The sequence below is a fragment of the Gavia stellata genome, chromosome 35 (assembly GCF_030936135.1).
Source record: "Gavia stellata isolate bGavSte3 chromosome 35, bGavSte3.hap2, whole genome shotgun sequence".
NCBI lineage: Eukaryota > Metazoa > Chordata > Aves > Gaviiformes > Gaviidae > Gavia > Gavia stellata.
The window spans coordinates 759807-786642 of NC_082628.1; the positions used below are offsets into that span (position 1 = coordinate 759807).

The window sequence follows — 26836 nt, forward strand, 5'->3', positions numbered from 1 at the left end:
GCAATTTCCTCAACAAAATAAGCGCTCCGAGTCCATTTGAGTGGCCTAACCGGGACCGAGTGAGTTCTGAGCGGGGCCCTTTCCTTCGGTGGCATCTCCGCGCAAGGCTTGCCGCGATTTCGAGGATGCTGCAACAGAAGGGCCATGGGACGCTGAGAGCATCTTGCCGCAGAGCCGGAGGTGCTCACTTGTCCTGTTTCCTCCTATGTTTCCTCCTAATGTGTATTTTGCCCCGTAAGGCGTATTTTCCCCAAGGCTTTGCACCTCACTCGTATTTTGGCAGCTTGTGCTTTTAAATACACCCAAACGCTGCTTATGCCTTTTGGCCCAGCAGGATGCGGCATTTACACCCCTTTTCTCTATTCCGGCTAGTTTTTGCCCAAAACAGAGCTGGTTTCTCCCCATCCACTAAGTTTTCCAAGCGGGAAGAGTCCTGGGGTGCGTGGCTTTAAATAACTGCCTGGATACGCATCACCGATTGTGATGCCATAAATGGTCACTTGTTGTGTCTCTGGAGTTGGTGCACACTGGGTGCCACTGAGCTCCTCTCGGTGAGAGCTGTCCAGGTGTCCCGGGGGACTCTGGCCCCCTGATTGATCTGGAGGTTCAATTATCCCCCCAAACCGGTGACCGACGTGAGGATGAACCAGAACGGGGCTTACAAAATGACACTTCTGGAAGAGTTACAGGTAGCACAGCTGAAGGGCTGAGCATCCCCCAAACAGGGGGAAAACTCTCCCCGAAATCCCATTGGCATTTCCCTGGAGGGCAGAAGGATGGGCAGGGGGAGATGCTTTGCACTGAGGAGGGCTGCCAGGGGCAGGTGTAGCGTCCCTGGTCGCAGCACGGAGGCAAAACGGTGTCTAAGAGAGAAGGAGACTTGCCGGCAGGACGCAAGGGAGCTCTAGACGCCCAGCCCCAACTTTTACCTTCTTCTCATTGCTAAACAGAGGCATGACGAGGAGGCACTGATTGACCAGGGGAGAAGGAGCAACGGTGCCAAGATTCACTATGAGAAGGAGGAGTTGGAAGGTGAGTCTCTGCTGAGATGCTGGTAGAGGGGCCACCAGCCCGGCGCCTTTTCCCGTTGCACAAAGTCCCTACAATGTCCCTCACTCGGTGTGACATCATGTGCAGCAAAACGTGCCATGCTTCTTAATAAAGCAGCACAGTTATTTTCACGTGTTTTAATATTACGGCTTTTCAACAGAGGGAAAAAGCCCCCGCGGAGGTCACGGTGTGAGCTTTAGCCATGGGGCTGGATAATTCACGGCTTGTTTACTCGCAGAGGCTGCTCCTGGCTTGGAGAGGTCTGGAGAATAATTGGACAGCTGGAGGCGCGAGGCTGTGCTTTTCTTCTTTTCTTCTGGAGTTCCTTATCATGGGACTGATTGGATCTTCTCTTGTCGCCTTGTGCCATACAAGGATTTTAAAAAGAATTCCCTTCTGTCACTGCTTAATGAGCAAGGCTGAGTGTTGGCCAGCCCAAGCTGGAATTTGAGAAGACGTTGGATGCTTTCAGGGCACTTTTGGGGGAGCCATCACTTGTTGTTGCTCTGTTGTTGCAAAGTTCGAGTAAAACAGGCTTGGAAAAAAGGAGAGGTCTGTGACATTCAGGGATCCAGTGAAAACAAAATTGGTGTTTCCTCCTGGGACGGCTGCACTGATTTAACCGTGGTGTCTGCGTCATCCATCTCCCCAATATCGCGAGTGATGCAAATGCTGCTTTTTTGCAGGCCACCGGACCCTGTACGCCGGCGTGCAGATGCCGCTGGTGGGGCAATGCCACCGGCATCACCGACCCCACAAGCAGAAGCATCGGGAACAGGAGGAGGACTGTGCCCCGACGGAGCGGGGCTACCACTGTAAGTCCCGCCACCCCGTTCACTAAACTCCTTGGGGCTACATGGGCGCTGGGGTCTTCTGCAAGCAGGTCCATGTGGCTAGTTTGAGTGACTTGCTGTTCTTCCGAGGGAAAGTGGCATTATTTAACAAGACCCTCTTTTTCAAAACTTTCATCTTTTTTTTTTGAGGTAGTTAAATGTATAATGGATTTAGGCTCATCTTCCTCAGCGGGATGCCTGCTTTAAAAATGGAAATGTGGGGAAGGAAAGCTGCCCATCCTTGTGCAGGGGTGGAATAGATGCTTCTCCTTCTCCGTGGCTCTGTGCAAGCCCCAACAGAGCCAGGGGAGAGGGGCCGGCCCAATATTTGTGGCTGAACTGGTGCCGATCTGATGCCCGCTTTGCATGTGAGCGTGATGGGCCATATTCGAGCGTGGTAACGGGACGGGTCTCTGTGTTCTGCCCCCAGGCACCCCGTCCCAGCGGGTGCAGTTCATCCTCAGGACCAAGGAGGACGAGCAGCATGTCCCTCACGCCTTGTTCACCGAGCTGGATGAGATCTGCGTGAAAGAGGGCGAAGATGCCGAGTGGAAGGAAACGGCAAGGTAAATCCCTGCTGCCGGCTGTGGTGGGAGAGGAGTCCCTGCGCCAGCAGTGCACGCGGGCTCTGCTTTCCGCTCCGCAGGACGCGAAGCTTTTGCAGCTGTAGGTGCTGATGCGAGGAGCCGTCTCCTCTTGCTACCTGTAGCTCTGTTAAAGGGGTTGGAGAGCTGGGGCTGTTTCCTTGCAATGGGGCTGACAGCACCCGATGTCCGCAGGTGGCTGAAGTTTGAGGAGGACGTGGAAGACGGCGGCGAGCGCTGGAGCAAGCCCTATGTGGCCACGCTGTCCTTGCACAGCCTCTTTGAGCTGAGGAGCTGCATCATCAATGGCACGGTGCTGCTGGACATTAGTGCCAACAGCATCGAAGAGATCGCAGGTACTGTGGGTGCCGCGTCCCTCCGGGAACGGTCGAGCTTGGCTCGCCGCTGTGCCCTTCCTTCCCAGATCAAACCCTGCCTCATTTTCCTGTGCCATGCTCAGATCTGATCCTGGGCCAGCAAGAACAGCTCACGGAGTTTGACGAGCGCACGCGGGCAAAAATTGGAGAAGTTCTTTTGAAGAAGCACCACCATCAGAACGAGAAGAAAAGAAACAACCTTCTCCGCTCGTTTGCTGATGTGAGCAAGAAGGGGTCGGACCTGCACCTCCTCGACAAGCCAGGTGAGGGTTCCTGCAGGGCTTTGGCACCCGGTGAAGGTTTCTGCAGGGCTTTGGCAGCAGATGAGGGTTTCTGCAGGGCTTTGGCCCCATTAGGTTTGTCCTAGCAAAGGAGAAGCATCCCAATTGCTCCTTGTCCGTCTTTCTGAGTGTCTTTCTTTTTTCTACCAGCTCAAACACTTACCCCTCATCCTTCTCCCACCACTGTGGAAGCTAAAAATGGGGTGAACCATGAGACCAGCACAACGGATTTAAGCAAGGTGAGACACTCATAGCTTTCTTAGGCCTTCAGGGCCGAATTTGCTGTTGCAACCTTGGCTGCAGAGGGAGCTGCAGGGTGCTGTGGGCTTTGCTTTTGGGGTAATTGCCTGAAAATGGCTTGTTGTGCCCAGGCGGAGCTGCACTTCATGAAGAAAATTCCCAGCGGGGCTGAAGCGTCCAACGTGCTCGTAGGAGAGCTGGATTTCCTTCGCCAGCCCATCGTGGCATTTGTCCGCCTGACCCCGGCTGTCCTCCTCTCGGGCATGACGGAAGTTCCCATCCCAACAAGGTCTGAACGAGAAGCACAAAGTTTTTATTTCAAACCCCCCCAACAAAACATCAGATGGCATGCATCAGTTTGGCATCCCAAGGGAACAAGGCCAGCGGGAGCCAGCACGTTTCTGCCAGCCACGTCTCCTTGCCTTCATTTCCCCCTTCCCTGCTGTAGCTTTTAAACCCATTGGCCAACGTGAATGAGAGTTGGCCCCAAAATGAAATTTGCGATGGGTTTTGATGAATTTCCAATTCATCACCGGAGTCGGTGAGCCTCCGTGTCCCCTCTCGAGCCGTGCTCTGGGCTGGGAGCTGCCAGGGATTTCCTTGGGTGCTCTTTGAGCCATGACACGTTCGTTTCTCTCCTTTTGTTTGTCTTGCCCAGGTTCCTGTTTGTTTTGCTTGGACCAGAAGGAAAAGCCCATCAGTACCATGAGATCGGCAGGTCCATGGCTACTATCATGACGGATGAGGTGCGACGTGAGAAGGGATATCTCTGGGTCATTTTTGGCTTTCTTCACCTCTCCCTGTCTCTGTAGTAGTGAGGAAGAGCATTTGCTGTCCCCGCTGCTGGCAGCTCTCCAAATAGCCCACCCTTCGTTCGCAGCCCAAAGCAAACACGCACGTTTGCATCCCCCCACATCCTGGAGGCTGAAATCCCACCCGGGGTGCATCCTGCACCTCGTCCTTCTCCCCAGGGTCCCCAGCACGCTGTCCCCAGTGGTGGCATTGCCAGGGCCAGTAAAACTTGTCCTCTCTAAGCAACAGGCTGCGGTGTGCCATGGGGGATGGGGGGCCTCGTGGAGGAGAGGATTACAAGGAACACGATGGACAGATTTTTCCTTTTGGGGGAATACTTCCTGCCATTGCCAGCAGGAAATTTGGGGGAAATTATCTTGCGTTTAGCCAAGTGCTTATTGCACTGCTTAGGGCATGCGAGATGGGTTGTCCTCTGAGCAGGTTGTCTCCTACGGGCAGGTTTTCCATGACGTCGCCTATAAAGCCAAGAACCGGGCTGACCTCGTGGCCGGCATCGATGAGTTTCTGGATCAGGTCACGGTCTTGCCGCCTGGAGAGTGGGATCCATCGATCCGAATCGAGCCCCCGAAAAACGTCCCTTCGCAGGTGGGTGCTGCGGTGGAGGGAGATGCGAGGGGGACGGGCAGGACGGCAGGCAGCTAGGGATGCTGTTCAGGGCTCCAGATTCACCAGGTCCCTGTTTGACACAGTCACATGGCCAGACCAGAAGCAAAACAAGCCAGTGGTTACAAATAGCTGTCTTTCTTATTTCCATTTGAACAGGAAAAAAGGAAGATGCCAGGAGCTCTCGATGACAGTGCTTCTGACAGTGAGCCAGAGAAGCACAGCGGTCCTGAACTGGAGCGGACGGGAAGGTGCAAGCTTTGATAGTTTGGGGTGTTTTTTTTCTGCTTGCCTCCCAAATCTGAGCATGCACCTTGCCTTTGAGCAGGTTTTTGGGGTTTTTTGGTTCAGTGAAGGGGCTCCACATGCCCAGCTGGGTCCCTGGGCTGGGCAGGTGGGAGATGTGGGCAGCTGGGCTCAGCCACAGCATCATTGCACACAGGTTTTCTTGATTTGGGGTGGAAGCAGATGTGCAAATACCTCCAGGTAGAGCTCTGCTGCTTCTCAGAGCAAGGGAGTGTTGCAGTAAGAGGGGATGGGCTCTCAGGTTAGGTCTTGTTTTTTCTTTTTTCTTCTTTTTATTTTTGTTGTTGGAGGGCATTTTGGCGTGCCTCAGTTTCTAGTGGGTGTAAAAAGGGAGAAGGAGACGGCTTCTTTTCAGCACTGAAAATTACTCCATGCTTGTGATTGCCCTTCTGCAGCCAAGAAAAGTCCATGTGGTCTTGCAGGAGAACTGTCTCTATTTTGTCCTTCTTCCAGGCTCTTTGGAGGTTTGATCCTGGATGTGAAGCGAAAAGCCCCGTGGTTCTGGAGCGACTTTCGGGATGGTCTGAGGCTGCAGTGTCTGGCGTCCTTCCTCTTCCTCTACTGTGCCTGCATGTCCCCTGTCATCACCTTTGGGGGACTGCTGGGGGAGGCGACCGATGGCCACATAGTGAGCAGCTCTCTCTGTTGGGTGGCACGGGGGAGGATAAAACTCATGCAAAAGTCCTTGCTGCAGTGAGTTTGCTCTGGGTTTTTTTTCCCCCTAATGCTTTCTGTACTCACTGCTGCCTCTCTTCCCCGGACAGAGTGCCATGGAGTCGCTGCTGGGCGCCTCCATGACCGGCGTGGTGTTTTCCCTCTTTGCTGGCCAACCTCTCACCATCCTCGGCAGCACCGGACCCGTGCTCGTCTTTGAGAAGATCCTCTACAAATTCTGCAAGTAAGGCTGGTTGCTGCGGCCGGGTGCTGTGAGAGCCTTCAGAAGGCAGCGGGGATGGAGAAAAGATGTTTGTCTTTCATTTCTCTCAGCGGCAGTTGTTCGATTGAAGTTGTCTTGTGTGTCACAGATGCTGCACGCTGCTGCTTTAGTATGTGATGGTGCGAGAGCCCTGGCTCTCTGAAGGATGGATGGGGTCATTTGGGGGTTTTAGGCTTAAAGCGAAGCAGCTGGAGGAGGAGAAACCACAAGGATGTGGATGCCCAAGATGGGCTGCACAAGGAAGAGGAGACAAATCACTCTGGTTTGGGAATGGGGGAAGATTTGCTTCCCTCTGAGTACAAAACAAGGCACTTCTTAGCCTGATTGTTGCTGGAAGTGGAAATACAGTTTGCTCAGGTAGCCAAATAGTCTACTGCTGAAATGTTGTGAGTTTGGATGATTTCATTGAAAAAGTAGGAGTTTTTCATGTGAAATGGGTATTTTCCATGACAGTCCTTCTGCTGTGATGACTTCGATGTGAGATGAACCACCCTTATTGCAATTTAAATTTATCATTAAGCCCCAACTTGGAGCCTCTTGCTGGCCTTTCCACCCTTGGTTTTATTTTGGTTTCCCAGGGAGTACACGCTCTCCTATCTCTCTCTGCGGGCATGCATCGGGCTGTGGACCGCCTTCTTCTGCATCGTGCTGGTGGCCACCGACGCCAGCTCTTTGGTGTGCTACATCACCCGCTTCACCGAAGAAGCCTTCGCCTCCCTCATCTGCCTCATCTTCATCTACGAGGCTCTAGAGAAGCTGAGTCACCTGCGGGAGACCTACCCTGTGCACATGCACAGCCAGCTCGACTTCCTCACCATCGACTAGTGGGTTTTTTCCTCCTAAAACGCCCCTGCCCCTTGGCAGGAGCTCAGGGCTGCACCTGCATCGCCTCTCCCTTACCCGTGTCTTGGCTTCTCTCCTCCCAGCTGTAAGTGTGAGGCACCGACGCATCCCAGCAATGAAACCCTGCGTTTCTGGGAGAGCAACAAGATCAACGTGTCTGGCATCGCCTGGGAAAACCTCACGGTGACCGTAAGTGCCCCGAGCCACTGCTTCCTCGTGCCGCGGCCACGGGGTCCAGGGGCATTCGCGTGGTGCACAAGTCGGAGCCCTTCAGGTGGTGATGGGTTTCCAGCTGTGCTAGTGCTGCTCTGAAAAGTCATTGCTTACATCTAATGGGTGGTTTTAACCCGCTTGGTCCTGGGAAGGAGAGTCCACCTTGTCCAGTCCACCTTGTGCCCAACATCGTGGGTAATAACTGTCCGCCTCCTCAACGCGGTGGCAGGACAATATTTCTGACCGGCAGCAGAAATAACCCCCTCGTTATGCGAGGTTTCCTTGCCGCACGTGCACTGCCTTTGTGTCCTGATGCTCTGTTTCTCCAGGAATGTCGGTATTTGCATGGAGAGTTTCAAGGACCTGCCTGTGGACCCAATGGCCCCTACACGCCTGACGTCCTCTTCTGGTGCTGCATCCTCTTCTTCTCCACCTTTGTGCTGTCGAGCTTACTGAAGAAGTTTAAGACCAGCCGATACTTCCCAACCAGAGTAGGTAGAAGACGGTGGCCAGCAGCAGTCTCCACGCTCATTTCCCAAAATGGCTTTCCTGGAGCACTAAGCAGTATTTGCCACCACTCGGTCGAGCTGGGAAACGTTGACCTTGAAGGCCAAGCTCTCCATCAGCGTGGACGTCCCTCACTCATTTCCATGAGCGCAAAAGGATCGTAGCATTTCCCACCTGCCTGGCGACCTGTCCTGGAGCCATCTCTTGCTCAGGCAGTGGGAAATCAGGTCTTCCACAGTTACTTTTTTTCACCTTCTGTGCATTATGTGCTCAAGGGGAAGGCTGATTCAGCTGAGGAGCTGCCATAGCAAACGACACTATTTCTTCCTTTTGAGGAGCAAATGATGCCTCAGTGCCTTATTCCCGTTTTAGCTGTGAGCGTGGCTGTCGTGGCAGACATCTGCTTCCTTCTTTTGTAATTTTATTTTTTTTTTTAAGGTTTCAATTAAGACAACCCTTTTCCACCTAATTAAACATTTTGTATTGCCTGGCACCAGATCTCACAGGCACAAACACAGCAACGGTATCTAACCAAGGGATTTGGCTGCATGTCCTCAGCATGGAGGGGTTTTGTTAACCGGTCTTAATGGCGTTGACGTCCCTCACTTTTCCATGTCATGTTGTGGCCCCCTTTGCGACGCCCCCTTCAGCTCTGGTTTCTTGCCCCAGGTACGGTCCACAGTAAGCGACTTTGCTGTTTTCCTCACCATCGTCGTCATGGTGCTCATGGACTTCATGATTGGGATCCCATCACCGAAGCTCCACGTCCCCCATATGTTCAAGGTAACGGGGTGTTTTGGCAGGGAGCTGGTTTCAGCCCTTGGGGATGCCACAAGGTGATGCTGGGGCAGGACAGGGCTGAGTCCGGAGGAGATGCTGGTGGTGCGACCATCTCCTCTTCTGCCTCCAAGCGCATTGTTTCCTTCGGGAAAGGAGAAGACAGCCCCAAAACTAGATACCTCCAGGAGAAGTATCTGTAGGTGCTTGCAAAGAGGGCAGCGGCAGTGCTGAACCCCAGGGTGACGTGAAGCCAGGGCTGGGAGGTGCTCTGACATGGGAATGGAGGGGAAAAGCAAAGCCAGTGAGGTGGCTGGGCTGGGAGATGATGCTGATGTGTGTGCTTTGTTGCAGCCTACCAGAGACGACCGCGGGTGGTTCATCAGCCCCGTAGGACCCAACCCTTGGTGGACGGTGTTGGCTGCGCTCATCCCAGCTCTGCTCTGCACCATCTTGATCTTCATGGACCAGCAGATCACTGCTGTTATTGTGAACAGGAAGGAGCACAGGCTGAAGGTAAGGGGCTGCAAGAGATGAGCCCATCCCCAACCCACTCCGGGCTGCAGGCACGGGGAGAAGCTCCTATTCCAAATGCTTTGGGAAGGCATTGGTTTGGGAAAACGTCAGGCTGCGTGGCAGGATGCTCTCCTGCATTAATGATGACACAGGGAGCAAACGACAGGGAGTTCAGATGAGCAGCCTTTCAGAGGAGCAAATTAATCTTGGAGCAATAGAGAAGCGTGGTTTTGTTTTAAAATGTCACCAGTGGATGGGGGATCGAATTGTGTTGACGCGCTGCCAGGGATAACTCAGAGTCACATCCTACTTGCAAGTGGTGGAAATTTCTTTATAAAGGAAAAAACCCGGTCTCTTTTTTTCTTTTGAGAAGTAGCTATCGCACAACCAAATCCACTTTGTCTGAACTCCCGCCACCTTTTCATGCAAGGGGCTTGCACAAAGAGCAGATACCTCCTTATTTGTTTCCGAGGCGTGTTTTAAATTCTCAAGAAGTTGACTTGCGCTCTAGCGGGGTTTGAGCCTGACTTGCGACGTTGTCCTTGCTCTTGTGCTGTGGGACGCTCATCTCCTTGTTTTGCTTCCCGCAGAAAGGATGTGGGTACCACCTGGACCTTTTCATGGTGGCCGTGATGCTCGGGGTGTGCTCCGTGATGGGGCTGCCCTGGTTTGTGGCTGCCACCGTCCTGTCCATCACCCACGTGAATAGCCTCAAAGTCGAGTCTGAGTGCGCAGCTCCAGGAGAACAACCCAAGTTTCTGGGGATACGAGAGCAGAGAGTCACTGGCTCCATGATCTTTGTGCTCATGGGCTGCTCTGTCTTCTTCACTTCTGTGTTAAAGGTAAGAGGAAAATGCAAAACACCCAACAGCCACGAGCTTTTTGGAGGTTACCCAAAACCAGTCCCCTCTCTCCAGGCCCGAGCAGCTGTGGAGTGGAGGAGGAGGTGATCCCAAACCTTGGGGCTTGACCCACAGTGGGAAGCAGCCTCCTCGCTTACGCTTTCCAGCCGTTCAGCACGTTATCGATGGCAATTTGCTCCCCCAAATGCCTCAGCACAGCCGTTCCAGTAGCTAAACACACTGAAATCATCTCCATGGGCTTCCTTGCGTGTTCCTCCCACAAGATAATCTCCTCGCTAGGCTAAAAGGAGGCACGTCGCTTTTGCTTGTTGCTACAAGAATAAGGAGAAAGGTTTTTCTACCGTCACAGAACGTGGCATATGGTAGCATGGTCGCCTGTTTTCCTCCAACCTTTCTGGAAGATAGGATTCTGCTGATGAAAGATAACTCCAACGGTCAGCCTAAAGCAGAGCGTTAGCTCACTCGCAGGCACAAAAGCTCTGCTGGTTAAAATCCGACACGTCTCTAACCCTGTGGAAACTGGAAAGCTGTAGGCAATTTGAGGCAGTGCCTGTAGAAGAGAGTGGTACTACTGAAAATGCAATTTAAAAAAATAAATGATTGCATTCTTTCTTTCAGTTTATACCAATGCCTGTGCTTTACGGCGTCTTTCTCTACATGGGCGTGTCGTCGCTCGGAGAAATTCAGGTACGGACTTTTTTACAGCGTGCAGCATGTCCGCTGCCTGGTATTTCATCTCCGTAGAAGCAGGAAAAAAGCAGCGGCATGGGAAAAAAACCTCTCGGAAAGCAAGCAATGAAAATATTTTGTGTACGAAAAAGATTGGAGGAGGCACAGGAGGTCTATAGGGCTGGGAGGACCGGGCAAGTTGAGCGCTCCCTGTTTAAACACAGGTTAGGGCAGGCCAGTGTTTGGTTAGGTGAAAATGGGGGAGTTGAGTGCACAGGGAAGGCAATTTCTACCACTGGTGGAAATCCTTGCTGGGGGATTCAGTGGGCCAAGACAAGCTAATCATAGAATAACGTGGCATAATTGCACGTGGGTGGGCAGCTCTCACGGGCAAGCTGGTTTCTAGCTGGAGCGAAGGGAAAATGGGTGCTGCTCCCAGGAGGAGCATAGTGGGATCCACGGTTTCTCATGGCGAGCGAGATCCTGAAAACTCCCTCCACGTCTCAAGAGGGCCAGAAGCTTTCCGCAGTCCCAAGGTGGCAACTTTTCCACTTTGACTTTGCAGTTCTTCGATCGCTTGAAGCTGTTTTGGATGCCGGCGAAACACCAGCCGGATTTCATCTACCTGCGGCACGTCCCCTTGCGAAAGGTGCACTTCTTCACCGTGATCCAGCTGATCTGCCTCGTCCTGCTCTGGGCCATCAAGGTGTCCCGTGCCGCCATCGTCTTTCCCATGATGGTAAGAGGCGGTGCCGCTCGGCACAGGGATGTTTGCCGCGTTGGAGTGAGATGTAGCACCACCTCTGGCCTCACCGCATCTTCCCTCTATTTCGTGCAGGTTTTGGCTCTTGTATTTGTCCGGAAAGCCATGGATTTCTGCTTCTCAAAGCGAGAGCTCAGCTTCCTGGATGACCTTATGCCAGAGAGCAAGAAGAAGAAGTTGGACGGTGCCAAAAACGAAGCCAATGAAGAAGAGGTAACGCTTGCTGGGCGCTCGGGGCTGGACATCTCCCTCGGGCTGTGAGATTGCCTGTTTCTAGCACAGCTTGTCTTTACATGTTGGGGCAAGATCAGAACTCAAAAGAAACAGATACTAATAGCCTGGATCCCACATCTTAACCTTTTTTTTCCCTGAATGAGCAGTGAGCTTAACACTTGAATAGAGGTATAATTTTTTAAATGAGTCATTTATAATAACAGATGATGATGATGATGATGGAAAGATTGGCTCGTAACAGTGTTTTTAACCCCCCCCCCAAAAAAATTCAGAGTGAAAGGTCTTTACCCTGCTGCGCTAATAGCTAAAGGTGCCACGAGTCAGAAGGAGAGGGCAGCATGCAATGTTTTTGCTGGGTGTTCAGGTTTTTTCCACTTGGATCCAAGACAGAGAACTTGATTTGTCCCTTTTTTCCGTCAGGAGTCCCCGAAAATGATGGAAGCTGCTGCTGCTGCCGGTTCAGTTCTGCTGAAACTGGGCAAGACCAGCAACTTGGATATCCCAAAGCAAAGCAGGGACAGGTAAAGCCCCACCAAGTGCCAGGACCCCCGGCAAGATTAGTTGGAAGGTGTTTGGCACAGTTTTTTCCACTTGCATCTTTCTTGAGCGTCCCATAGAAAGCAGCAGTCAGCTTGGTGGGAAAATCACATCTACGGGCAGGGCTGCAGGAGGGGATCGCAGGGCTCTGCCTCCAAGCAGAGTGGCTGCACAACTCCCATCTGACCCCAAAAAGTCGCATCCTCAGTGACTTTAGGGTAGCTGGAGATCCTCATACGTAAAAACGAGGAGTTGCAGGCATGATCTGTACCAGCAGTGGCTTAGGAGCCCACTCCAAGGCTAAACGCCCGCAAGAGCCTTTGCACGGAGCTGTAGCTCTGCAGCTCTCAGGCTTGCCTCGCAAAACTCCTCATCCAGCAAAACCTGCCGTGCTTATGCTGAGCTTTGATTCTCGGGGCCCCGCTGTTCCTCTTGCTGATGCTAACGCACTTGGTGGCATCAGTTCCCGTAGTCACGGATTGCTCTGTGAAATATTTATTGCAGGACTGATCCTTGCGAGATTAATATCTCGGAGGAAGTGTTGAAAACGAGCGTGTGGAAGGCTCTCACTATGAACACAGAAACAGTCTGAATCCGGGGAGGAAAGAGGTAAAGGATTGCATGTGAACGTGACCGTGCTCCTCTGCAAGCGACGGCGCATGCCTACAGTTTTCCCGTGCTTCGGCAGGCAGTACCGAGCAAACGGCCCGTCCCTGGGAACAGGCAGCGAGGACCGTGGCATGCAAACCAGCTCGTCACTGCCGGGGTGGTCCCACGAACAGGGTTGAACCAGCAGCAGCCGGCAGGTCTTCCACTGATGGTGCTCTCCCTCTTTTTGTCTTTTTTCCCCCCAGTTTTGCTATTTAGGAGCCTCGGCTTTGAAGGGGAGGAGTGAGAACGTGACTCAGGGACGTGCCAACGCAGAGACGGGGAGATACCGCTGTTTTCCAGTTGGAGGATTCCCATTAAAGCCATGTCGATGTTTTCAGTTCTCCTTGGTGTGCTTCAGGCATTCAGTATCTCTAGACCAGCAAACTGAGGTGTACGTGCCAGTCAATGGGAGTTCGGTGTCGTGAAGTTCCCGTGTGTACGTGCGTGTGGTGGTGTGGGTTTGTAGTGGTAGAGGGACTGCTGCCGCTTTATCATTCAGTGCCGTTTTCCTTCCTTTTACCTCCCTGGCACTCTGTAGTTTTTTCTTCTCCCCTGTCCTTGCAAAGTCTCTTCTCTCCCAGGGTGGGATGAGCCGGGAGGAAAGCGGCAAGATGCCTTTTCCTTCTCCCTTCCCCTGCCGCTATGCAGGAAGAAGCTGTGAAGCAGAGATGGCTCTCGTGCTCTCTTGAGGTTTTGGGGCGGGGGGTCGTTGGGCTGTGGTGTCACCTCAGGCACATGCGGTCGAGTCGGCTGGCCGTGGAGCCTGGGAGGAGAGGACAAGCCAGAAGAAAAGGTCCCCTTGCAGCCCTGCATCTTGCTGTGGGCTCAGCACATGCTCCAGGCTCTCGGCGTCTGCAACTGGTGCCTCGTGCCCAGCTGGGACGGGTGCACGAGCCCTCCTGCCATCGGCTTGTCCCATCCTCTGCGGGAGCCTGTTCGTGCATGAAGCCAACCCCAAATGCCAAGGGCAAGTTGTTGCTCCTTGCAAATGGGTGGGGAAAAGAAACTACAGAATTGCTCTGTAAGGAAGAAAGGGGTACATCCCCAAGCAGGGCCAAAATCAGACGGCTTTTACGGGATGGGGTTTTGCAAGCTGTAGGTTGACTTTTGCCAGCGTGGCATGGTGACTGTCGGAGGGGACAGCTGCTGTCCTGCAGCGCCGCGGGAGCGGTTCCCGAGAAAAGGGAGGCGGAAGCAGCTGAAGGAGTTGAAGCCTTAGGCCGCAAGAGCTGAGCAGCTCCGGGTATTCCAAAGTATTTTTCCAACCGTGTCCCCGCCTGGCCAGGGAAGTCAGTGGAGGAGGTGGTGCGTCTGGCTCCCTCTGTATAGCGTGCTGGAGGTGAGGAAAGGATTAAGGAAGAGAGAGGTCAGAGGAAGGAGGAGGGGAGTGTGTGTGGGGCTGTGCTGAGGGTGGGGTTTGGAGTAAGTGGAGGGAGAGGCTGGGGAAGAGCCCCAGGCCGGAGCTGGAAGCCAAGGGAAGGTGATGTCCCTCTGGGAGAATTAAGGGCTCGGCCTCGGGGTTGGACCTGGGGATGGGGTGCTGGGTGGTACAGGTATAATTGGGGGGCATGAGTGGGGGTAGGGGTCCCTCTCCGGAGGCAGCCAGCTCGAGCTGTCACCCGAGAACTCCTCAAAGAGGGATGGGAAACCTTCCCTGGGACTCTGCCTTCTCAGCGGGATCCCAGGGTCGGCCCCTGTTAGGGTGGCCGGCGTGGGTAAATCCCTAAGAGTGGTGAAGGTGCCTTCCGAGTGCCGCTTGGTGTTGGAGGCGAAGCTTTGGGTGCTTTGGGATTCGTACGACTGCCATCTGCTCAGGAGGGAAGGATGGGGGGAGAAAAGGTGGTTTAATGCACATGGTGGCATCTGGCAGCCTCCCTGCAGGAGGTGGCCAGGGCAGGGGCTGTGTTCTGCAAAGTACTTCACTGTGTGGAGCATCCTCCAGAAAAGCCGTAATAAATCCATAGAAATAATTTTGGGTTTCAGGGGGTCTGCCAAGCCCGGCCAGGCTTGTTCCTGACATCAGGTATATGCACTATCCCGTCCCATATCATTTGCCCGACGTCTTGCTCGGCTGCGGTGGGTTCGTGCCTCCGCCCTGGTCCCTGCTTGCTGCTCCTGGGAGGGAGCGTGGTGCTGCCCCGAGGTTTCGCTCAACCTCCTCCAGCTCCAGGATGGAGAGCTGATGTTGAGGTTCACGGCAGAAGGTCCCCAAAGGCTTTTCCTGCCACGCAGCCGCCAGCGTGGAGTGGGGCTCAGCACCGTGCCCGAAGCATGGCCCCCTCCTGACTCTGCCCCGCCACGTCCCCGTGCAGCCCGTCTCTGGGCTGAGACAGCCGAGAAATCCTGGGGGGGACATGGCAATGTCCCTGCGTGGGCTGGTAGAGAGCCAGAAGGGAGCTCGTCTGGACAAATACAGAAGAACGAGGCACATTGTAATAGTGAGGCTGCCCAATCGTCACCCTTTATTTGCTGAAAACCAGACTGCTGGGTGCCTGTCAGCAAGCACTCATTACTCTGGTTTGATTTCTTCAGAGATTGGTAGTACAGAAGGGAGGAAAAGGCACTCACCTTCTGCAAAGAGAACCGTTCCCCGAAAAGCCGGACCTTCCTCCTTTGCTCCAGTGATTTCCGATTTCAGTTTTACAAGCAATTACTGCTTTCAGCCTCCCAACAAAAGCAGCTTCGAAGCAGCCAACCGGAGCTTTGTGCTTAGGAAATAGTGCTAAGCGGAACAACTCTGGCTGCTCCAAAACTCCAAAGTGAGCGATGCAAAGCTCGGCATCCCCTTGCCCAGCCCAGTTTTGACAATGTGATGTTTTGCAGGCACCTGTCAGCAGCGGAGAAGGACAGAGAGGGAAGGCAAAGCGTTTGCAAGTGCTGGTGCCCATGCTGGGATGGGATAAACTGCTTTCCGGAGGCTTCTCCCCTTCCTGCTCCATCCCATCCCAAGGCCACAGGTCCGCAACCCCACAGCTCTACGAAACCCTTAACTCCTCCAGCAATTTCCTCAACAAAATAAGCGCTCCGAGTCCATTTGAGTGGCCTAACCGGGACCGAGTGAGTTCTGAGCGGGGCCCTTTCCTTCGGTGGCATCTCCGCGCAAGGCTTGCCGCGATTTCGAGGATGCTGCAACAGAAGGGCCATGGGACGCTGAGAGCATCTTGCCGCAGAGCCGGAGGTGCTCACTTGTCCTGTTTCCTCCTATGTTTCCTCCTAATGTGTATTTTGCCCCGTAAGGCGTATTTTCCCCAAGGCTTTGCACCTCACTCGTATTTTGGCAGCTTGTGCTTTTAAATACACCCAAACGCTGCTTATGCCTTTTGGCCCAGCAGGATGCGGCATTTACACCCCTTTTCTCTATTCCGGCTAGTTTTTGCCCAAAACAGAGCTGGTTTCTCCCCATCCACTAAGTTTTCCAAGCGGGAAGAGTCCTGGGGTGCGTGGCTTTAAATAACTGCCTGGATACGCATCACCGATTGTGATGCCATAAATGGTCACTTGTTGTGTCTCTGGAGTTGGTGCACACTGGGTGCCACTGAGCTCCTCTCGGTGAGAGCTGTCCAGGTGTCCCGGGGGACTCTGGCCCCCTGATTGATCTGGAGGTTCAATTATCCCCCCAAACCGGTGACCGACGTGAGGATGAACCAGAACGGGGCTTACAAAATGACACTTCTGGAAGAGTTACAGGTAGCACAGCTGAAGGGCTGAGCATCCCCCAAACAGGGGGAAAACTCTCCCCGAAATCCCATTGGCATTTCCCTGGAGGGCAGAAGGATGGGCAGGGGGAGATGCTTTGCACTGAGGAGGGCTGCCAGGGGCAGGTGTAGCGTCCCTGGTCGCAGCACGGAGGCAAAACGGTGTCTAAGAGAGAAGGAGACTTGCCGGCAGGACGCAAGGGAGCTCTAGACGCCCAGCCCCAACTTTTACCTTCTTCTCATTGCTAAACAGAGGCATGACGAGGAGGCACTGATTGACCAGGGGAGAAGGAGCAACGGTGCCAAGATTCACTATGAGAAGGAGGAGTTGGAAGGTGAGTCTCTGCTGAGATGCTGGTAGAGGGGCCACCAGCCCGGCGCCTTTTCCCGTTGCACAAAGTCCCTACAATGTCCCTCACTCGGTGTGACATCATGTGCAGCAAAACGTGCCATGCTTCTTAATAAAGCAGCACAGTTATTTTCACGTGTTTTAATATTACGGCTTTTCAACAGAGGGAAAAAGCCCCCGCGGAGGTCACGGTGTGAGCTTTAGCCATGGGGCTGGATAATTCACGGCTTGTTTACTCGCAGAGGCTGCTCCTGGCTTGGAGAGGTCTGGAGAATAATTGGACAGCTGGAGGCGCGAGGCTGTGCTTTTCTTCTTTTCTTCTGGAGTTCCTTATCATGGGACTGATTGGATCTTCTCTTGTCGCCTTGTGCCATACAAGGATTTTAAAAAGAATTCCCTTCTGTCACTGCTTAATGAGCAAGGCTGAGTGTTGGCCAGCCCAAGCTGGAATTTGAGAAGACGTTGGATGCTTTCAGGGCACTTTTGGGGGAGCCATCACTTGTTGTTGCTCTGTTGTTGCAAAGTTCGAGTAAAACAGGCTTGGAAAAAAGGAGAGGTCTGTGACATTCAGGGATCCAGTGAAAACAAAATTGGTGTTTCCTCCTGGGACGGCTGCACTGATTTAACCGTGGTGTCTGCGTCATCCATCTCCCCAATATCGCGAGTGATGCAAATGCTGCTTTTTTGCAGGCCACCGGACCCTGTACGCCGGCGTGCAGATGCCGCTGGTGGGGCAATGCCACCGGCATCACCGACCCCACAAGCAGAAGCATCGGGAACAGGAGGAGGACTGTGCCCCGACGGAGCGGGGCTACCACTGTAAGTCCCGCCACCCCGTTCACTAAACTCCTTGGGGCTACATGGGCGCTGGGGTCTTCTGCAAGCAGGTCCATGTGGCTAGTTTGAGTGACTTGCTGTTCTTCCGAGGGAAAGTGGCATTATTTAACAAGACCCTCTTTTTCAAAACTTTCATCTTTTTTTTTTGAGGTAGTTAAATGTATAATGGATTTAGGCTCATCTTCCTCAGCGGGATGCCTGCTTTAAAAATGGAAATGTGGGGAAGGAAAGCTGCCCATCCTTGTGCAGGGGTGGAATAGATGCTTCTCCTTCTCCGTGGCTCTGTGCAAGCCCCAACAGAGCCAGGGGAGAGGGGCCGGCCCAATATTTGTGGCTGAACTGGTGCCGATCTGATGCCCGCTTTGCATGTGAGCGTGATGGGCCATATTCGAGCGTGGTAACGGGACGGGTCTCTGTGTTCTGCCCCCAGGCACCCCGTCCCAGCGGGTGCAGTTCATCCTCAGGACCAAGGAGGACGAGCAGCATGTCCCTCACGCCTTGTTCACCGAGCTGGATGAGATCTGCGTGAAAGAGGGCGAAGATGCCGAGTGGAAGGAAACGGCAAGGTAAATCCCTGCTGCCGGCTGTGGTGGGAGAGGAGTCCCTGCGCCAGCAGTGCACGCGGGCTCTGCTTTCCGCTCCGCAGGACGCGAAGCTTTTGCAGCTGTAGGTGCTGATGCGAGGAGCCGTCTCCTCTTGCTACCTGTAGCTCTGTTAAAGGGGTTGGAGAGCTGGGGCTGTTTCCTTGCAATGGGGCTGACAGCACCCGATGTCCGCAGGTGGCTGAAGTTTGAGGAGGACGTGGAAGACGGCGGCGAGCGCTGGAGCAAGCCCTATGTGGCCACGCTGTCCTTGCACAGCCTCTTTGAGCTGAGGAGCTGCATCATCAATGGCACGGTGCTGCTGGACATTAGTGCCAACAGCATCGAAGAGATCGCAGGTACTGTGGGTGCCGCGTCCCTCCGGGAACGGTCGAGCTTGGCTCGCCGCTGTGCCCTTCCTTCCCAGATCAAACCCTGCCTCATTTTCCTGTGCCATGCTCAGATCTGATCCTGGGCCAGCAAGAACAGCTCACGGAGTTTGACGAGCGCACGCGGGCAAAAATTGGAGAAGTTCTTTTGAAGAAGCACCACCATCAGAACGAGAAGAAAAGAAACAACCTTCTCCGCTCGTTTGCTGATGTGAGCAAGAAGGGGTCGGACCTGCACCTCCTCGACAAGCCAGGTGAGGGTTCCTGCAGGGCTTTGGCACCCGGTGAAGGTTTCTGTAGGGCTTTGGCAGCAGATGAGGGTTTCTGCAGGGCTTTGGCCCCATTAGGTTTGTCCTAGCAAAGGAGAAGCATCCCAATTGCTCCTTGTCCGTCTTTCTGAGTGTCTTTCTTTTTTCTACCAGCTCAAACACTTACCCCTCATCCTTCTCCCACCACTGTGGAAGCTAAAAATGGGGTGAACCATGAGACCAGCACAACGGATTTAAGCAAGGTGAGACACTCATAGCTTTCTTAGGCCTTCAGGGCCGAATTTGCTGTTGCAACCTTGGCTGCAGAGGGAGCTGCAGGGTGCTGTGGGCTTTGCTTTTGGGGTAATTGCCTGAAAATGGCTTGTTGTGCCCAGGCGGAGCTGCACTTCATGAAGAAAATTCCCAGCGGGGCTGAAGCGTCCAACGTGCTCGTAGGAGAGCTGGATTTCCTTCGCCAGCCCATCGTGGCATTTGTCCGCCTGACCCCGGCTGTCCTCCTCTCGGGCATGACAGAAGTTCCCATCCCAACAAGGTCTGAACGAGAAGCACAAAGTTTTTATTTCAAACCCCCCCAACAAAGCATCAGATGGCATGCACCAGTTTGGCATCCCAAGGGAACAAGGCCAGCGGGAGCCAGCACGTTTCTGCCAGCCACGTCTCCTTGCCTTCATTTCCCCCTTCCCTGCTGTAGCTTTTAAACCCATTGGCCAACGTGAATGAGAGTTGGCCCCAAAATGAAATTTGCGATGGGTTTTGATGAATTTCCAATTCATCACCGGAGTCGGTGAGCCTCCGTGTCCCCTCTCGAGCCGTGCTCTGGGCTGGGAGCTGCCAGGGATTTCCTTGGGTGCTCTTTGAGCCATGACACGTTCGTCTCTCTCCTTTTGTTTGTCTTGCCCAGGTTCCTGTTTGTTTTGCTTGGACCAGAAGGAAAAGCCCATCAGTACCATGAGATCGGCAGGTCCATGGCTACTATCATGACGGATGAGGTGCGACGTGAGAAGGGATATCTCTGGGTCATTTTTGGCTTTCTTCACCTCTCCCTGTCTCTGTAGTAGTGAGGAAGAGCATTTGCTGTCCCCGCTGCCGGCAGCTCTCCAAATAGCCCACCCTTCGTTCGCACCCCAAAGCAAACACGCACGTTTGCATCCCCCCACATCCTGGAGGCTGAAATCCCACCCGGGGTGCATCCTGCACCTCGTCCTTCTCCCCGGGGTCCCCAGCACGCTGTCCCCAGTGGTGGCATTGCCAGGGCCAGTAAAACTTGTCCTCTTTAAGCAACAGGCTGCGGTGTGCCATGGGGGATGGGGGGCCTCGTGGAGGAGAGGATTACAAGGAACACGATGGACAGATTTTTCCTTTTGGGGGAATACTTCCTGCCATTGCCAGCAGGAAATTTGGGGGAAATTATCTTGCGTTTAGCCAAGTGCTTATTGCACTGCTTAGGGCATGCGAGATGGGTTGTCCTCTGAGCAGGTTGTCTCCTACGGGCAGGTTTTCCATGACGTCGTCTATAAAGCCAAGAACCGGGCTGACCTCGTGGCCGGCATCGATGAGTTTCTGGATCAGGTCACGGTCTTGCCGCCTGGAGAGTGGGATCCATCGATCCGAATCGAGCCCCCGAAAAACGTCCCTTCGCAGGTGGGTGCTGCGGCGGAGGGAGGCGCGAGGGGGACGGGCAGGACGGCAGGCAGCTGGGGATGCTGTTCAGGGGTCCAGATTCACAAGGTCCCTGTTTGACACAGTCACATGGCCAGACCAGAAGCAAAACAAGCCAGTGGTTACAAATAGCTGTCTTTCTTATTTCCATTTGAACAGGAAAAAAGGAAGATGCCAGGAGCTCTCGATGACAGTGCTTCTGACAGTGAGCCGGAGAAGCACAGCGGTCCTGAACTGGAGCGGACGGGAAGGTGCAAGCTTTGATAGTTTGGGGTGTTTTTTTCTGCTTGCCTCCCAAATCTGAGCATGCACCTTGCCTTTGAGCAGGTTTTTGGGGTTTTTTGGTTCAGTGAAGGGGCTCCACATGCCCAGCTGGGTCCCTGGGCTGGGCAGGTGGGAGATGTGAGCAGCTGGGCTCAGCCACAGCATCATTGCACACAGGTTTTCTTGATTTGGGGTGGAAGCAGATGTGCAAATACCTCCAGGTAGAGCTCTGCTGCTTCTCAGAGCAAGGGAGTGTTGCAGTAAGAGGGGATGGGCTCTCAGGTTAGGTCTTGTTTTTTCTTTTTTCTTCTTTTTATTTTTGTTGTTGGAGGGCATTTTGGCGTGCCTCAGCTTCTAGTGGGTGTAAAAAGGGAGAAGGAGACGGCTTCTTTTCAGCACTGAAAATTACTCCATGCTTGTGATTGCCCTTCTGCAGCCAAGAAAAGTCCATGTGGTCTTGCAGGAGAACTGTCTCTATTTTGTCCTTCTTCCAGGCTCTTTGGAGGTTTGATCCTGGATGTGAAGCGAAAAGCCCCGTGGTTCTGGAGCGACTTTCGGGATGGTCTGAGGCTGCAGTGTCTGGCGTCCTTCCTCTTCCTCTACTGTGCCTGCATGTCCCCTGTCATCACCTTTGGGGGACTGCTGGGGGAGGCGACCGATGGCCACATAGTGAGCAGCTCTCTCTGTTGGGTGGCACGGGGGAGGATAAAACTCATGCAAAAGTCCTTGCTGCAGTGAGTTTGCTCTGGGTTTTTTTTCCCCCTAATGCTTTCTGTACTCACTGCTGCCTCTCTTCCCCGGACAGAGTGCCATGGAGTCGCTGCTGGGCGCCTCCATGACCGGCGTGGTGTTTTCCCTCTTTGCTGGCCAACCTCTCACCATCCTCGGCAGCACCGGACCCGTGCTCGTCTTTGAGAAGATCCTCTACAAATTCTGCAAGTAAGGCTGGTTGCTGCGGCCGGGTGCTGTGAGAGCCTTCAGAAGGCAGCGGGGATGGAGAAAAGATGTTTGTCTTTCATTTCTCTCAGCGGCAGTTGTTCGATTGAAGTTGTCTTGTGTGTCACAGATGCTGCACGCTGCTGCTTTAGTATGCGATGGTGCGAGAGCCCTGGCTCTCTGAAGGATGGATGGGGTCATTTGGGGGTTTTAGGCTTAAAGCGAAGCAGCTGGAGGAGGAGAAACCACAAGGATGTGGATGCCCAAGATGGGCTGCACAAGGAAGAGGAGACAAATCACTCTGGTTTGGGAATGGGGGAAGATTTGCTTCCCTCTGAGTACAAAACAAGGCACTTCTTAGCCTGATTGTTGCTGGAAGTGGAAATACAGTTTGCTCAGGTAGCCAAATAGTCTACTGCTGAAATGTTGTGAGTTTGGATGATTTCATTGAAAAAGTAGGAGTTTTTCATGTGAAATGGGTATTTTCCATGACAGTCCTTCTGCTGTGATGACTTCGATGTGAGATGAACCACCCTTATTGCAATTTAAATTTATCATTAAGCCCCAACTTGGAGCCTCTTGCTGGCCTTTCCACCCTTGGTTTTATTTTGGTTTCCCAGGGAGTACACGCTCTCCTATCTCTCTCTGCGGGCATGCATCGGGCTGTGGACCGCCTTCTTCTGCATCGTGCTGGTGGCCACCGACGCCAGCTCTTTGGTGTGCTACATCACCCGCTTCACCGAAGAAGCCTTCGCCTCCCTCATCTGCCTCATCTTCATCTACGAGGCTCTAGAGAAGCTGAGTCACCTGCGGGAGACCTACCCTGTGCACATGCACAGCCAGCTCGACTTCCTCACCATCGACTAGTGGGTTTTTTCCTCCTAAAACGCCCCTGCCCCTTGGCAGGAGCTCAGGGCTGCACCTGCATCGCCTCTCCCTTACCCGTGTCTTGGCTTCTCTCCTCCCAGCTGTAAGTGTGAGGCACCGACGCATCCCAGCAATGAAACCCTGCGTTTCTGGGAGAGCAACAAGATCAACGTGTCTGGCATCGCCTGGGAAAACCTCACGGTGACCGTAAGTGCCCCGAGCCACTGCTTCCTCGTGCCGCGGCCACGGGGTCCAGGGGCATTCGCGTGGTGCACAAGTCGGAGCCCTTCAGGTGGTGATGGGCTTCCAGCTGTGCTAGTGCTGCTCTGAAAAGTCATTGCTTACATCTAATGGGTGGTTTTAACCCGCTTGGTCCTGGGAAGGAGAGTCCACCTTGTCCAGTCCACCTTGTGCCCAACATCGTGGGTAATAACTGTCCGCCTCCTCAACGCGGTGGCAGGACAATATTTCTGACCGGCAGCAGAAATAACCCCCTCGTTATGCAAGGTTTCCTTGCCGCACGTGCACTGCCTTTGTGTCCTGATGCTCTGTTTCTCCAGGAATGTCGGTATTTGCATGGAGAGTTTCAAGGACCTGCCTGTGGACCCAATGGCCCCTACACGCCTGACGTCCTCTTCTGGTGCTGCATCCTCTTCTTCTCCACCTTTGTGCTGTCGAGCTTACTGAAGAAGTTTAAGACCAGCCGATACTTCCCAACCAGAGTAGGTAGAAGACGGTGGCCAGCAGCAGTCTCCACGCTCATTTCCCAAAATGGCTTTCCTGGAGCACTAAGCAGTATTTGCCACCACTCGGTCGAGCTGGGAAACGTTGACCTTGAAGGCCAAGCTCTCCATCAGCGTGGACGTCCCTCACTCATTTCCATGAGCGCAAAAGGATCGTAGCATTTCCCACCTGCCTGGCGACCTGTCCTGGAGCCATCTCTTGCTCAGGCAGTGGGAAATCAGGTCTTCCACAGTTACTTTTTTTCACCTTCTGTGCATTATGTGCTCAAGGGGAAGGCTGATTCAGCTGAGGAGCTGCCATAGCAAACGACACTATTTCTTCCTTTTGAGGAGCAAATGATGCCTCAGTGCCTTATTCCCGTTTTAGCTGTGAGCGTGGCTGTCGTGGCAGACATCTGCTTCCTTCTTTTGTAATTTTATTTTTTTTTTTAAGGTTTCAATTAAGACAACCCTTTTCCACCTAATTAAACATTTTGTATTGCCTGGCACCAGATCTCACAGGCACAAACACAGCAACGGTATCTAACCAAGGGATTTGGCTGCATGTCCTCAGCATGGAGGGGTTTTGTTAACCGGTCTTAATGGCGTTGACGTCCCTCACTTTTCCATGTCATGTTGTGGCCCCCTTTGCGACGCCCCCTTCAGCTCTGGTTTCTTGCCCCAGGTACGGTCCACAGTAAGCGACTTTGCTGTTTTCCTCACCATCGTCGTCATGGTGCTCATGGACTTCATGATTGGGATCCCATCACCGAAGCTCCACGTCCCCCATATGTTCAAGGTAACGGGGTGTTTTGGCAGGGAGCTGGTTTCAGCCCTTGGGGATGCCACAAGGTGATGCCGGGGCAGGACAGGGCTGAGTCCGGAGGAGATGCTGGTGGTGCGACCATCTCCTCTTCTGCCTCCAAGCGCATTGTTTCCTTCGGGAAAGGAGAAGACAGCCCCAAAACTAGATACCTCCAGGAGAAGTATCTGTAGGTGCTTGCAAAGAGGGCAGCGGCAGTGCTGAACCCCAGGGTGACGTGAAGCCAGGGCTGGGAGGTGCTCTGACATGGGAATGGAGGGGAAAAGCAAAGCCAGTGAGGTGGCTGGGCTGGGAGATGATGCTGATGTGTGTGCTTTGTTGCAGCCTACCAGAGACGACCGCGGGTGGTTCATCAGCCCCGTAGGACCCAACCCTTGGTGGACGGTGTTGGCTGCGCTCATCCCAGCTCTGCTCTGCACCATCTTGATCTTCATGGACCAGCAGATCACTGCTGTTATTGTGAACAGGAAGGAGCACAGGCTGAAGGTAAGGGGCTGCAAGAGATGAGCCCATCCCCAACCCACTCCGGGCTGCAGGCACGGGGAGAAGCTCCTATTCCAAATGCTTTGGGAAGGCATTGGTTTGGGAAAACGTCAGGCTGCGTGGCAGGATGCTCTCCTGCATTAATGATGACACAGGGAGCAAACGACAGGGAGTTCAGATGAGCAGCCTTTCAGAGGAGCAAATTAATCTTGGAGCAATAGAGAAGCGTGGTTTTGTTTTAAAATGTCACCAGTGGATGGGGGATCGAATTGTGTTGACGCGCTGCCAGGGATAACTCAGAGTCACATCCTACTTGCAAGTGGTGGAAATTTCTTTATAAAGGAAAAAACCCGGTCTCTTTTTTTCTTTTGAGAAGTAGCTATCGCACAACCAAATCCACTTTGTCTGAACTCCTGCCACCTTTTCATGCAAGGGGCTTGCACAAAGAGCAGATACCTCCTTATTTGTTTCCGAGGCGTGTTTTAAATTCTCAAGAAGTTGACTTGCGCTCTAGCGGGGTTTGAGCCTGACTTGCGACGTTGTCCTTGCTCTTGTGCTGTGGGACGCTCATCTCCTTGTTTTGCTTCCCGCAGAAAGGATGTGGGTACCACCTGGACCTTTTCATGGTGGCCGTGATGCTCGGGGTGTGCTCCGTGATGGGGCTGCCCTGGTTTGTGGCTGCCACCGTCCTGTCCATCACCCACGTGAATAGCCTCAAAGTCGAGTCTGAGTGCGCAGCTCCAGGAGAACAACCCAAGTTTCTGGGGATACGAGAGCAGAGAGTCACTGGCTCCATGATCTTTGTGCTCATGGGCTGCTCTGTCTTCTTCACTTCTGTGTTAAAGGTAAGAGGAAAATGCAAAACACCCAACAGCCACGAGCTTTTTGGAGGTTACCCAAAACCAGTCCCCTCTCTCCAGGCCCGAGCAGCTGTGGAGTGGAGGAGGAGGTGATCCCAAACCTTGGGGCTTGACCCACAGTGGGAAGCAGCCTCCTCGCTTACGCTTTCCAGCCGTTCAGCACGTTATCGATGGCAATTTGCTCCCCCAAATGCCTCAGCACAGCCGTTCCAGTAGCTAAACACACTGAAATCATGTCCATGGGCTTCCTTGCGTGTTCCTCCCACAAGATAATCTCCTCGCTAGGCTAAAAGGAGGCACGTCGCTTTTGCTTGTTGCTACAAGAATAAGGAGAAAGGTTTTTCTACCGTCACAGAACGTGGCATATGGTAGCATGGTCGCCTGTTTTCCTCCAACCTTTCTGGAAGATAGGATTCTGCTGATGAAAGATAACTCCAACGGTCAGCCTAAAGCAGAGCGTTAGCTCACTCGCAGGCACAAAAGCTCTGCTGGTTAAAATCCGACACGTCTCTAACCCTGTGGAAACTGGAAAGCTGTAGGCAATTTGAGGCAGTGCCTGTAGAAGAGAGTGGTACTACTGAAAATGCAATTTAAAAAAATAAATGATTGCATTCTTTCTTTCAGTTTATACCAATGCCTGTGCTTTACGGCGTCTTTCTCTACATGGGCGTGTCGTCGCTCGGAGAAATTCAGGTACGGACTTTTTTACAGCGTGCAGCATGTCCGCTGCCTGGTATTTCATCTCCGTAGAAGCAGGAAAAAAGCAGCGGCATGGGAAAAAAACCTCTCGGAAAGCAAGCAATGAAAATATTTTGTGTACGAAAAAGATTGGAGGAGGCACAGGAGGTCTATAGGGCTGGGAGGACCGGGCAAGTTGAGCGCTCCCTGTTTAAACACAGGTTAGGGCAGGCCAGTGTTTGGTTAGGTGAAAATGGGGGAGTTGAGTGCACAGGGAAGGCAATTTCTACCACTGGTGGAAATCCTTGCTGGGGGATTCAGTGGGCCAAGACAAGCTAATCATAGAATAACGTGGCATAATTGCACGTGGGTGGGCAGCTCTCACGGGCAAGCTGGTTTCTAGCTGGAGCGAAGGGAAAATGGGTGCTGCTCCCAGGAGGAGCATAGTGGGATCCATGGTTTCTCATGGCGAGCGAGATCCTGAAAACTCCCTCCACGTCTCAAGAGGGCCAGAAGCTTTCCGCAGTCCCAAGGTGGCAACTTTTCCACTTTGACTTTGCAGTTCTTCGATCGCTTGAAGCTGTTTTGGATGCCGGCGAAACACCAGCCGGATTTCATCTACCTGCGGCACGTCCCCTTGCGAAAGGTGCACTTCTTCACCGTGATCCAGCTGATCTGCCTCGTCCTGCTCTGGGCCATCAAGGTGTCCCGTGCCGCCATCGTCTTTCCCATGATGGTAAGAGGCGGTGCCGCTCGGCACAGGGATGTTTGCCGCGTTGGAGTGAGATGTAGCACCACCTCTGGCCTCACCGCATCTTCCCTCTATT

The 26836-nt window shown here is 53.4% G+C and overlaps 2 protein-coding genes across 2 annotated transcripts in view; both read left to right on the forward strand.

The window, feature by feature from the left end:
* Window positions 1-944: 944 nt before the first annotated feature.
* LOC132320369 (electroneutral sodium bicarbonate exchanger 1-like) lies at window positions 945-12538 on the forward strand. Its single transcript, XM_059832653.1, has 23 exons — window positions 945-1032; window positions 1737-1865; window positions 2314-2449; window positions 2663-2823; window positions 2928-3107; window positions 3276-3364; window positions 3497-3654; window positions 4024-4111; window positions 4617-4763; window positions 4941-5032; window positions 5541-5715; window positions 5852-5985; window positions 6603-6848; window positions 6951-7056; window positions 7410-7571; window positions 8257-8370; window positions 8719-8880; window positions 9471-9722; window positions 10362-10430; window positions 10978-11151; window positions 11251-11388; window positions 11830-11930; window positions 12451-12538. Exons 2-23 carry the CDS (start codon window positions 1766-1768, stop codon window positions 12536-12538), a joined length of 3072 nt encoding a protein of 1023 aa, XP_059688636.1. The 5' UTR covers window positions 945-1032; window positions 1737-1765.
* A 1591-nt stretch (window positions 12539-14129) lies between these two features.
* The window catches only part of LOC132320336 (electroneutral sodium bicarbonate exchanger 1-like), a gene marked incomplete at its 3' end in the record, with an annotated part of 28391 nt that continues 15684 nt past the window's right edge, over window positions 14130-26836 (forward strand). The window contains exons 1-21 of the mRNA XM_059832615.1: window positions 14130-14150; window positions 16546-16627; window positions 17332-17460; window positions 17909-18044; window positions 18258-18418; window positions 18523-18702; window positions 18871-18959; window positions 19026-19249; window positions 19619-19706; window positions 20212-20358; window positions 20536-20627; window positions 21135-21309; window positions 21446-21579; window positions 22197-22442; window positions 22545-22650; window positions 23004-23165; window positions 23851-23964; window positions 24313-24474; window positions 25065-25316; window positions 25956-26024; window positions 26572-26745. Coding sequence (XP_059688598.1) covers window positions 14130-14150; window positions 16546-16627; window positions 17332-17460; window positions 17909-18044; window positions 18258-18418; window positions 18523-18702; window positions 18871-18959; window positions 19026-19249; window positions 19619-19706; window positions 20212-20358; window positions 20536-20627; window positions 21135-21309; window positions 21446-21579; window positions 22197-22442; window positions 22545-22650; window positions 23004-23165; window positions 23851-23964; window positions 24313-24474; window positions 25065-25316; window positions 25956-26024; window positions 26572-26745 — 2943 coding nt within the window. The remainder of the gene's footprint in view (window positions 14151-16545; window positions 16628-17331; window positions 17461-17908; window positions 18045-18257; window positions 18419-18522; window positions 18703-18870; window positions 18960-19025; window positions 19250-19618; window positions 19707-20211; window positions 20359-20535; window positions 20628-21134; window positions 21310-21445; window positions 21580-22196; window positions 22443-22544; window positions 22651-23003; window positions 23166-23850; window positions 23965-24312; window positions 24475-25064; window positions 25317-25955; window positions 26025-26571; window positions 26746-26836) is intronic.

Excerpts from the sequence above, each read along its gene's own strand:
- LOC132320369 (XM_059832653.1), top strand. The coding sequence starts at position 1,766 with ATGCCGCTGGTGGGGCAATGCCACCGGCATCACCGACCCCACAAGCAG. Across the intron at positions 3,365-3,496 it reads GCACAACGGATTTAAGCAAG|GCGGAGCTGCACTTCATGAA; the intron begins GTGAGACACTCA and ends TGTTGTGCCCAG. Across the intron at positions 5,986-6,602 it reads ATCCTCTACAAATTCTGCAA|GGAGTACACGCTCTCCTATC; the intron begins GTAAGGCTGGTT and ends TTGGTTTCCCAG.